The 12249-nt window shown below is 45.6% G+C and overlaps 2 protein-coding genes across 6 annotated transcripts; one reads left to right on the top strand and one right to left on the bottom strand.

Annotated features, from left to right (window-relative positions):
• The first annotated feature begins 3616 nt into the window (after nucleotides 1–3616).
• LOC125514166 (uncharacterized) lies at nucleotides 3617–4934 on the top strand. Its single transcript, XM_048679441.2, has one exon. The coding sequence runs from the start codon at nucleotides 4132–4134 to the stop codon at nucleotides 4621–4623; it is 492 nt and encodes a 163-aa protein (XP_048535398.1). The 5' UTR covers nucleotides 3617–4131; the 3' UTR covers nucleotides 4624–4934.
• Nucleotides 4935–5085: 151 nt separating this feature from the next.
• LOC125514165 (putative purine permease 11) lies at nucleotides 5086–10823 on the bottom strand. 5 transcript variants are annotated; one of them, XR_007286284.2, is made up of 6 exons: nucleotides 10499–10823; nucleotides 8654–9783; nucleotides 6873–7133; nucleotides 6307–6771; nucleotides 6043–6180; nucleotides 5086–5595 (listed from the first exon to the last, which is right to left on the bottom strand). XR_007286284.2 is itself a non-coding variant. In XM_048679440.2 (2 exons), the coding sequence occupies exons 1-2, from the start codon at nucleotides 10587–10589 to the stop codon at nucleotides 8702–8704; spliced, it is 1173 nt and encodes a 390-aa protein (XP_048535397.2). In that variant the 5' UTR covers nucleotides 10590–10823; the 3' UTR covers nucleotides 8504–8701. The 5 variants fall into 5 exon arrangements, 1 of the variants encoding a protein (XP_048535397.2); XR_007286286.2 differs by lacking the exon at nucleotides 6307–6771 and having other exon boundaries at nucleotides 5097–5595; XR_007286287.2 differs by lacking the exons at nucleotides 6307–6771; nucleotides 6873–7133 and having other exon boundaries at nucleotides 5103–5595.
• Between the last annotated feature and the right edge of the window lie 1426 nt (nucleotides 10824–12249).

The raw sequence follows: 12249 nt of genomic DNA, 5'->3' as shown, positions 1-12249 counted from the left end.
GCAATTTTGAGATACCTATTCTGCACAACTTCAAATGTCCTAAAACTTTACGGAGAATTGTTTTGGAATATATAAAAAATAATGGGCGAAGAAACAACAGAAGGGGACCCACCAGGTGGCCACAAGCCTAGGGGTGCGCCCTACCACCCAGGGCGTGCCTCCTGAGCTTGTGGGGCCCCTGACCAGCCCCCAGTGTCCATCTTCTGCTATATGAAAGGTTTTGACCTAGAAAAAATCAGAAGGAAGCTTTCGAGACGAAGTACCGCCATCTCGAGGCGGAACCTGGGAAGAAGCAATCTAGGGCTCCGGCGGAGCTATTTTGCTGGGGAAACTCCCCTTCGGGAGGTGGAAATCGAAGCCATCATCATCACCAACGATCCTCTCATCGAGGGAGGGTTAATCATCGTCAACATCTTCACCAACACCATCTCCTCTCAAACCCTAGTTCATCTCTTCTATTCAATCTTTGTCTCAAAACTTCAGATTGGTACCTGTGGGTTGCTAGTAGTGCTGATTACTCCTTGTAGTTGATGCTAGTTGGTTTATTTGGTGGAAGATCATATGTTCAGATCCTTAATGATATTTATTACCCCTTTGGTATTGAAAATGAACATGCTTTGTGAGTAGTTATGTTTGTTTCTGAGGACACGAGAGAAGTCTTGTTATAAGTAATCATGTGAATTTGGTATTCGTTCGATATTTTGATGAGATGTATGTTGTCTTTCCTCTAGTGGTGTTATGTGAACATCGGCTACATGACACTTCACCATGATTTGGGCCTAGGGGAAGGCATTGGGAGGTAATAAGTAGATGATGGGTTGCTAGAGTGACAGAAGCTTAAACCCTAGTTTATGCGTTGCTTTGTAAGGGGCTGATTTGGATCCACATGTCTCATGCTATGGTTAGATTTATCTTAGTTCTTATTTCGTAGTTCTGGATGCTTGTGAGAGGGGTTGATCATAAGTGGGAGGCTTGTCCAGTAAGGATAGCACCCAAGCACCGGTCCACCCACATATCCAATTATCAAAGTAACGAGCGTGAATCATATGAGCATGATGAAAACTAACTTAACGATAATCCCCATGTGTCCTCAGGATTATCCTTTGCTATAAAAAGGATTGGGCCACCTTGCTGCACCTTCTCTATACTTATTACTTGTTACCCGTTATGAATTATCTTACTACCAAACTATCTGTTACTGATAACTTCAGTGCCTGCAGAAAATACCTTGCTGAAAACCGCTTGTCATTTCCTTCTGCTCCTCGTTGGGTTCGACACTCTTACTTATCGAAAGGACTACGATTGATCCCCTATACTTGTGGGTCATCAGGGACACAACCACTTTTCTCTTCGCCTTATCTTCCCTCCGCCACCACCCCCGTTCCCGGCCGCATCGCCTTCCATCAAGGTCGTCCGCCCCATAACCATGCCATGTCATAGCCGCCCCACGCCCGCGCTTCGGTAGAGTTTTTTGCCGGCGTTCGTGGTTCCTTGTCGTCGATGGGAGAGAAGCTACGATCCCCGTTACCGGCCGTCGACCCCAACAACTTCCGTTTGTCGTTGCATTGCCGCATTGCGCCTACCCCATCAACACCAACCTTGGTTCGCTTCATCGACTTGCTCTTTCCGGCCGCCTCTCCACCACGACCGCAAGGTGTTCGACCCTTTGCTCACAAGGTATCATGGATAGCGGGGATGAGTTTTTGTTTCACAACTTCATTTGTTCATCGGATGATTTGTCCTCGGGTGATGAAGAGCTAGTGGCGGCTGCATTGGTGGTTCATGACCACATTAGTAGGAAGCGGCCTCGGTACAGGGGATCAATCCCCGACCATGTTCCGGCCTTGAACTGCAATAGGGAGAGAGGCCACACCCTTCTCTACGCCGATTACTTTGAGAATAGCGCACTCTTCAAACCACAGAAATTTCGCCCCCGCTTCCGTATGGCGAGACATGTGTTCAATCGTATTCGGGAGGGAGTGGTAGCATATGATCCATACTTTGAGTGCAAAGAGGATGCCCTTGGCAAGCTTGGCTTCTCTTCTTATCAGAAATGTAATGCGACTATCCGCATGCTTGCATATGGAATTCCTGGTGATCTTGTGGATGGGTATGTTCGTATGAGTGAGGCCACATGTATCCTCTCAATGTATAGTTTCTGCAAGGCCGTGGTGGTAGTGTTTGGCCCTGAGTACCTAGAGAGCCAACTGTCGCTGATACAGAGAGGTTGTTTGTTGTCAATGCCAAGAGGGGCTTTACGGGCATGCTTGATAGTATTGATTGTATGCACTGGAAGTGAAAGAATTGTCCATTTGCTTGGCATGGGCAGTACAAGGGGCATGTGAAAGGTGCTACTATCATACTTGAAGCGGTGGCTTCACAAGATCTGTGGATATAGCATTCTTTTTTCGGCATGGCTGGCTCTCACAATGATATCAATGTTCTTCAGCGTTCTCCATTGTTTGCAAGGCTTGCAAAAGGCCACTGTCCAAAGGTCAACTTTGAGGTCAATGGCCACTAGTACAACAAGGGATATTACCTTGCTGATGGTATCTATGCACAGTGGTCCACTCTTGTGAAGATCATACCCAATCCGCAAGGAGAGAAGAGAGAGAGAGATTTGCCCAAATACAGGAGAGTGCTAAGAATGATGTGGAGCGTGCTTTCGGTGTGCTTCAATCTCGATGGGGTATCGTTCGAAACCCTGTGTTGATATGGAGCACGCAGAAGCTTTAGGAGATGACGACTGCATGTCTGATCATGCATAACATGATCGTGGAGGATGAGCGTGATGAAAGCATCTATGACCAAGGGTTTGATTTCCAGGGTGAAAATGTTGAGCCTGAGCAGCCACCTCCTGCAACCTTCGAACCATTTGTCCATTTTCATTGTGAATTGTGGGGCTGGCGTACTCATGTCCAGCTCGAGGATGACTTGATTGAGCACATATGGACTCACATTAGCAACCAGTAGATCTATCAGTTTAATTTCTTTTCATGCAAACAAATTTCGATTGGGTTGTGAGACTATTTGATATTGTTTTCTTTCGGTTGGGTTCTAAAGACTATTTCGGACGTATAACTATTTGCTATGTTTAATTTGAACCATTGTATATGCTTCATTTTAGTATGTTGGTTTATATGCACAACGGACTAGATGCGGCCGAAATGCGGACACGTGTTGGACGCACGACCGGCGCATCCAAAAATCTGGCGGACACGGCCTCATTGTCACCCCAAGCGGACGAAAGTATGTACGTTTGGAGTCGTGCATTGGAGTTGGCCTAATGAGCTTATTGCAGAAAAATCCCCCATGTGAATACATGATATCAGTGAAGAGCGTGCAAATGAATGACCCGTCGTTGAGCAAAGCAGATGGCGACCACGAGAGAAGGCATATGAGCTCACTCATGTCCTTCCCCCCTCGAGCCATGGACAGACATGTCCTGCGTTTGCATGCCCTGCTGTGCATGTGCCTACGGCTGCCTCCACAAGAGCGAGCAGATGGGCAACCAGCCAGGCCCCCCACCATGAGCCGAGGCCACATGGGCAACGGCAGATGAAAACCCTGTGACAATGCTATTGCTACGTACGCAGTGCACAGGAGGAAACAGGCCTCTCCCCTCCTCTTGGCTTGGTGACAAGACAGAGAACAAAATGGTTGGGAAAGTTATGAGACACAGTTGGAAGGATAAGCTGGCTTTCCCATTTAAGGACACTGCCACCCTCCTGCAGCCGCTCTCCTCTCCCCACAAACACAAGAGCAGAGCCCTCTCCTATGAAGAGAGGAGGGGATGGCTGGGTGTCAGAGACTTCTTCAATGTCCTCCTCTTCCTCCTCATGTAGGTAGGTATTCAAAGAGCTAGCACAAACAAGATACTAGCCAACAATGGCTTCCTCGGTGTTGCATTGATGAGTGACCCGGAGAAAGCATAAATAGAGAGCTAGCTATCCGGTGTTCTTCTCCAAGTAGTTATTCATTCCTTCTCTGCTCTACTTCTACTTCTGCTGCGTCTGTTCCCTTGGCTATCTTCAGCCTCTCTGGTTTTCCCTTCTTGTTTCTGCATTCCATTTCATTCTCATTCACTAGATCTTCTCATTGCCCGCCCGCCTGCCTGTCTGGCTGCCTGCCATGGAATCCTCCCATATCACCGGGGATGGTGGCGAGGGCTGCAACAGCAGCGAGTCTGGGTGGACAATGTACCTGGTCTCCCCCATGCAAAGCGGCGACGACGACGATGGTGGTAGCCGCAAGGGAAGCGGCAGCGATGGAAGCAATGTCGATGATGGTTATGGCTACACTTACCTCGTCCGTGGCAGGAAAGGAGGCAAGGAATACCAGGACGATGGCGATGACAACGACTCCCTTGCCTCCGATGCTTCGACTGGACCAGCCAAGGTCAAGGCGCAGCCCTCGTCGCCTGACGGCAAAGAAAGCCAAGGCCATCGAAAGGACGGTGACAACGACGGCGAGAAGCGGGAGGAGGACGAGGAAGAAGAAGACAGGCACACCAGGTTCTCGACGAGCTCCCGCAAGAAAGCCGGCAACAAGGCGGAGAAAGGGGGCGAGGGCAAGTCATCCAAGAAGAAGGGAAGCTCCTCAAGGACAAGCTTCTTTTGGTAAACCAAATGCTTCAGAATCATTGTTCTGTACTACTAGTAGCAAATAGCAATATGTATGTGCCTTATGCATCATCGGTCGATATTTTCCATTTGTTGTTGAAGATGGGAATGCATCCCTCATTGCTAGGAGCATTGGAGAAGAGGGAGGAAGGCTTTTTTGGGGTCCTCAGTTTTGCCTTCCGTAGTGTTCTCCCATGGTTGACCACCCCCCCCCCCCCCCCCCCATTACTAGTAGGGTTAACTGTTGCTGCCATGTAAATCTACTGCAACCTTCGGTTATTATTATTATTATTCAATGCCTTCCTGCTTTTACTGCTGCTTGCAATCTCCTGCTATGTTCCTAGCTACTAATGGAGCACTGTTCTAACTAACAAGCTACACTCTAGCCAGACAGATATTTGCGAGCAAAACATGCATTGAAGCATGGAAATAATTTAACAGTAAAGAGAAGAAGAAGCCAAGTCAAATTAATTGCCTTCTGCATCTTCCCATTGCCCAGACTCTAGAACGTCAGCAGTGTGCAATGCATATGTTTTCTTTAACATAAATTTATTATTACTAAAAGAGGGTAACATGAGGCCCACATGCAATCTTTCTGCCAAAATCATTTGCACGGCATTTCAGCAAACCAAATCACTTCTTTGCCTTTTCCTCCAACGGCTCGTCACCTAAACACAGCCCAATCATAGACAAACAGGAACATGCATGCATGTATCACAACACAGGCAAACATACCAATAGCTTTATGGAGAAAAAATCCTTGCCAGCACACGCTCTTCAGCAGTGCGCTAAGCAGATTCTGAGAGCAGGTGACCTTGGCTTGGCTTGAAGTAATTTTGTTGGGTGCCCATCATGTGGCAAGTATATAACAATCACGCCAGAAGAATTATGTGGCCTAACCAAACTCCAGAGGGGAATATTTGTCTAACCAGACCACTCATGCAGCATTAAGGCGGCAATTGCTGCACATGCTCTAGACAGGGTGGAAACAATGATTTGGCCATCAGACAGACAGGGATAATCAATAGCCATAATAAACTAACCAACAATCATGTAAGCTGGTTCACGTACTAAAACAGCTACTAGTATCTCTCTTATTTTTCTCTATCCACACCAAACGGTTTCTTAAAAATAAATCGCTTTTATGTTTTTAGAAGGATGTTATGTGGAAAGGGCAACATGATTACAGCTAATGCGTCGCTTTTTCAACAAACCTAATGTGGTGTTGCCATGAGCTGCTATACTTTATACGATAATTAAACAATGTACGTTGCATCTTCTAGGATGTGGCGGGCAACTACATGCTGCAGTTAAGCCTCGCCACCCCCAATGATTTGGCATTAGATATCTTCACCTTCATAATAGAAACATATGATTGGTACTGTAGGTATGCACCGCACAATAAAGCAATGTATATCACCTGCTATGGATGTATGGTTCCTCCGATTACACAGCAGCAACTTCCTAAAGGCAGCTTTGGCGTCGGTCTCGGATCATCCTTTGCTTCAAAATAATGCAGGGAAAGATATGCATGTCTCTGAACAGCAGTCCCTCTTTCCTGGAAGAGAAGAAATCTATCAAAAGGAGCCTGTAACTGGAGCTTGGGATATATAACTAAGTCTGGGAAATATGCAGCTTAACTGAAACAGCCCAAACAAGGTAAAACAAAAGTAGAATTGCTCACACTTCAGACAAAAAAAAAATTGAGATGGCCCTAGTGTTGTGATCCTTGCATGCTACTGCTGAAGATTTTGCAAGAGAGCAAATGACCTGAACCAAATCTGTACATCATTTTTCTTCTTCAAACCATCCTTATTTACTCGATGATTCAAGAATGCGTGCTGAAAAAATCAAACTGGGGCCAGTCAAAGTTCACAGGCAATTTCAGTACTATGAGATTTTAAAAGTTCTGAGTCGTTTCCTTGTATTCAACGAACACCAACGAGTTCCGGTCCATTTTTAGCACTTGGGTGATAAGTTTTAAGGGGGGCACAGCGAAAACCTTTTGGGTGGGAAAGTTCAAGGATGACTGCCGCGTACTTCTCCCTCATCCTGCTGTTTTCAGGTGTAGCTGGATAACCGTGAACATGGAAGTTTCAACGGAAGCACAGGCGTATGGTGAAGCAGCGCATGACTGTGCTAATCGAAACTGTACGCACAAGCTGATTGGATCATCTTGCCGTGTAGAATAACAGATTCTCAAAAATACTGTGGTTGGAGATGAGCCACTCTAGGAGAATTAGGAACAACCTTTAGCTTCTCGGCCTCAAACACCTTGGCCAACTAAGAGGAGCACATAATCTTCATTACGTAAGTAAAATAATCCTGAAGACTGAATAGCCAGTATGCTTGTCGACGCAAGTTCGAAGAAGAGTTGCAGTGGATTGTCCACCGGGCAAAGTGAAAGAAGTATTCAGAGCAGCACATAAGGTGCAGAGCTTCAGATAATGCAGCACTTTGGAGCACTCTTTGTGCTCTTTGTTGTAACTTCAGCTTAGTTTTTCCCCCCTTCTGCTTAACACAGTAAAAAAAAACTGTGGGAAGAATTCCTACAGGTTCGGCTAATAAAATACTCCCTCTATAAACAAATATAAGACAGTATAGTGATATAAAACATCTTATATTTGTTGACAGAGAGAGTAATAATTATGCAGCATAAGTACGAATTCCCAGATATAACACATAAATACCATAACAACACATAGGAGTAGTTCATATTTGCTGCCACCATTACCTACAGCAACCGAACAAGCATGTTCATATTTCCTCAACTTCTCTCAAATCCAAGTTGGATGCATATAAAGTTCAGATGAAAACAATATAGCTGCTTCCACATGACTGTCAAAATATTATAATCAAGAAACCTAAGACGGTATATTATAACAATGATGGGGCAACACGATGAAGATTCTTTCAGCCAATGTCAACTTCAACTTGCATGAACCATCAAATATGCCGAAGCACTTCTTGCAAACAGAATGGTTATGTTGCCAAGCTCTTACTGTGCCCTCGAATTACCAAAGGTACTAGTAAGAAAATGCTTGGTAATATTACCATAGCCAGGTATTCTGATTCTAGTTATGTAGATTCCTTACATCATACACATGTGGTCCTCGACGGTTGACCTCTTTTCTTTCAAACAATGGTTGACCTCTTTGGGGATGGCATAATTAAAAATTTGGGAGCTGCTCATAAGGTTTTATAATTCACAACCATGCATCACAATTCGCAAGTAGATTAAGAGGTGAACATATTTTGTTCAGGCTCTGTATACTATGGCATATAATATGAATAAATAATGTGGTACGGGATGTAATGCGGTTTTGTACAAAACCATGGGATATAGAGCACAAAATTCATATATATACAAGCTGCAAGGCCTTTGTTATGCTCTGTATTCATTTGGACAAAACCAATGAATGCCTTTTAACCAAGTATGTGCTTCCAATCGGGTAGCCAATGTTATGGTCTATGGGAAACAAAAAGAGAGAAGACATTTATTCCATGTGTTCTTGCTTCTTAAACAGTCAGCACTCTACAAGATGACAACTAGAAATTGAACACAAAAGGAAAAACAAGAAACTCCTCCAGATTAAGCCACAAAACGGTTTTATTCTGTAACTATATTTTGGATGACCAATTAGAAAATATGGCACCAAGAAAAGGGATTTGACACATAATAGTAGAATCTGAACTGGCACATACGTCCGAAACTCCCACTCACAGTGCAAAACAGACCAAATCAGTAGTTTTCACTACCCGCAAGGGCCAAACCGAACCAAACCAACAGTAATAGCCCATTATGCAGTGTTCAATAAGCACATCCAGAATATTTAAGGAAACCAACTATTAGCATGACGATGCAAAATATGGAAAGCACGTCTCAGAAATACTTTTGCCTTCTTATTTCCCAATTCCCATGATGATACATCTCTTACATAGGAAAAGGGAAGAAACTAAAAACATTCTATACATATAGAAATGATATTTCTTTTGATGAACTTACTAGTAAGCCTAGTAATAACTAGTACCTCATTGAGTACCAAGAAATTAAGTCTGGAAAACAATGCACCAAAGCATTAGGAATTCTCCTCCACACTGGACGAAGTCTTCCTAGACTTCTTGTCATCAACATACAACTGGTAGCCGTATGAAATAAAACCCCAGATGGCTATCAGCATAGCTATAATCTTTATTCCATCCATTTTGTCGTGAAAGAAAATCACTGCGAAAACAGGAATGATGGGTAGAGCTAGAGTGCTTATCACATTTGAAAAGAGTGATGAAACCACAAAGATCAACCCCACAACTCCAACAGAAGCTATCTGCCATGATATAGCTGTCCATAGCACTGTCATTACATAGGACACCTTCCCTGGGCTGAACATGTGCATCTCTCCCTCCAAAGTCTTCCATTCACCACTTGCAAACAACCCAACAAGAGAAGCCAATGTAGCCACAAATGCCGTATAAATCTGCATGTTCAGCACGACTGAGAAGGTCTCCCTCTTAATAACCTTTTCAAACGTAACTTGCATGAGAGACAGAATAAGTGAGTATGTGGCCGATGCTCCCAGTGTCAACACAAAACCCAATACATGATTCCCTTGAGAGATATCACTACTGCTCGGAGAATCCTCATCAACTCCAAGGAGCGAAGCGGAAAATGTAAGGAGTAGTACCGAGTTGAATATCAAAGGGGTGAACTTTTGGGCATTGAGAAAATATGAGAAGACGGCGTTGAAGGCCAGCTGACTAGCACAAATGAGGGAGTAAGTTGAGACAGGAAGATACAATAGACCGTAGGAATACATCAAGTCGTCTGCAGCAATGATGAGTCCCAAGGCAATGTATATCAGAGTGATTTTGGTGATAGAAGCTTCAGGGCCACTGGTAGTTGCTTGTGTGGAAGGTGACTTTGGACGGAAAAGAAATTGGGCAACAAACAACACCGGAAAACCAGCAGTCTGGACAAACGTGGACAACCATTTGCTATTGCCACCTTCATTGTAGTAGAATCTCCCTAAGAGTGTTGCCGACGTCTGACCAGCCACAAGGAAGAACATGTTCAGTACCACCATCAACCACCATTGCCAGTGCTTAACCGGAGCGCTTTGTGGGGGTGCTTCATGGGCCAAGGAAACTGCGGGTTTGGAGGATCCTGCAATTTACAATTGGAAAGCGATACCGACAGGTCAAATCAAACTGTAAATTCCGAACATGGATGATAGTAAGACATGACAAAATGTTTGGACGAACTCCAACAAACAGGATTCCATCCATATGGATGCATTGAGTCTAGCTGTTGCTCTCATCAGCCCTTAAAACCCTGTCAGATGAACGAAAAACAGGGGATTCTCACCACTGGCCAAATACGTGGATGCACATGGGTTGCATCTTGCATGACTGACAAAATACTTGAATGCACATGGAACTCCTACTCCCTCAGCAGAGGTAGAGGTGGGTGGCATGACCACACACGTGCAAAGTGCTAACCACCGGAGAGCACACAGCACGAAACATGGATTTGGCACTCACATTCGTGCATGCAGATTACAAGGGAAACACTAATCCAAAGCCTAGTTCGCCATGCTCGTAAATAAACCCGTTACTGCATACGGCCATGATGTCGTACACAATTCATCGAACACCTCGCGCGCGTGCGCTCACTCCCCCACCAACGGACGGACCACCAAATTCCTTGGAGACGAACCAATATAAACAGCAGTTTTGTTTGTCTACGGGACATGGGTGCCCCAGCCAAAGACGGGCCGCGCGACCACATCATGAAGGTGGGTTTCCACGTATCCGAGGCGAATTCAACCAAGGAACCAGCGAGATATCTCATCACGCGCTCGAACCAGAAGCGAACTGACCTGCGATTTCTATCTGGACCTCCTCCTGGCCGCTCCCGCCGCCGCCGCCGCGGACGGCGCTGCTGTTGCCGTTGCCGTCGTCGCCGGCCATGTCTCCGCGGAGGAGACGCTCGCGGGCGCGATCCAGGTGGAGGACGGGGAGGGGGGAGGCAGTGGCCTGGTCCGTCAGCGTGGGAGCGCCGCCGCGCGGGGTTGGGGGTGGGTGTGGAAAAGAGGCCGCAGGGCACTGTGTCGTCTCGCGTCGCTCGGAGTCGGAACAGAGCTGCTCCTACTAGCCCTTTTTGTTCCGTGCCGATGTGCGTCCCCGCGGGCCGCTTTTCGCCGTCGCTATCGTACCGTGTGACGAAGACTAGCCGCTAGCGCGGACCTCTCTGACGCTGGCATCGCATCGAATCGCATCGGGTTCGTCCGTGCCACCGGCTCGAGATCGCGAATTTGCAGTGCCCCACCAACGGCTGTGGACTTTTTTTTTTTTTGCGGGGAACGGCTGTGGACTTGCGGTTGCAGTTGCAGAGTACTCCGGGATTGACCGAAGAGAATGAGTGAGCAGTCGCGTAATTCTCCCGATGATAGGATAGGGTGGATGAGATTCTGAGAACCCGAACTGGAGCAGATTGAGACGAAAGATGTTTTGATGTCCTGCCTCTATGCGTGCAACAGCGATGGGTGAGAGATTTTTCTTGATCTCGATGGGTAGATTCTCTGCGGTCCCCGGTTGCGGCGGCATACTTTGACTTTGCCTGCTGCACGCAACTGCCTTTTTTTAGAAACTTTGTTGTGCGGTCACCACGTTTACGCGGACGAAAAATAAGGTTTTCGGGTTGGTCGCGGCCAGCCGTAGAGTCAGACCATGTGTTTGCGAGACTTGTGAGTTTCAACATTTAAGGTTCGAAACTCATAACTAATGATGCAAGAATTAAAACTTAAAATATGCTCCCTAATCTTATTAATTGTTGCGTCATAAGGCACGCGCTACTGCTAGCGGAGCTTGAAGCCAATCGTTGGGCGAGCCAAAACAAATAAAATAGCATGTGGGTTGGTGTTCATGCTATTAGGATGGGTCATTTGGAATGAATGGAACGTCTGGGTCTTTCGACAAAAGAGTATGCCTCCAGCGATTTTGCTAAACAACATCAAAAGTGAAGCCATCTTCTGGGGGTGAAGAAATTGGGCAACATCATACCGGAAGAGTAACACTCTTTTGTTTTTCAGTTACCAGGTGTATTTCAAACTCTATTCTCCCTTAATTAATATATGAGGCAATTTTTTGCCTCGGTTTTGAAAAAAATGTGCAAAGTCTAAAATGCTCTGCGAGCCATGGCCCATTTGCCCTTGCCATAGCTTCGCCGGTGTAGCTTCCAGTCTGAGGCAACAAAGATCCTTCGAAAGGTGTCCTCCGCAAGAACCATCGCCTCTCATATTGCTAACGCCTCGCGGGGGGGGGGGGGGGGGGGGGGCACTGGTCGACCAGTCAAATGCTGAACAATTTACTGGGTGACCTTTGACCGTTAACTTATTGAAAAAACTTAGGTTCACTTTTTCCTAAAATTGAAAGTTCATGAATTTGAAAGAAAAAAATCAAGACACGAAAAACTTCATGGATTTGAAAAATGTTTGCAAATTTGAGAATTATTTGTGGATCTGAGAAAAGTTGCGGAATTCAAAATGTTCACAGATTGATAAAAATTCACGGATTTGAAAAATGTTCACGAATTTAAAATGTTTAGAAATTTGTAAAGTTCAGGATTTTT

The sequence above is a fragment of the Triticum urartu genome, chromosome 6A (assembly GCF_056163025.1).
Source record: "Triticum urartu cultivar PI428250 chromosome 6A, HENAU_Tu73, whole genome shotgun sequence".
NCBI classification, from domain to species: Eukaryota; Viridiplantae; Streptophyta; class Magnoliopsida; order Poales; family Poaceae; genus Triticum; species Triticum urartu.
This window is presented reverse-complemented; position numbering and strand designations above follow the sequence as displayed.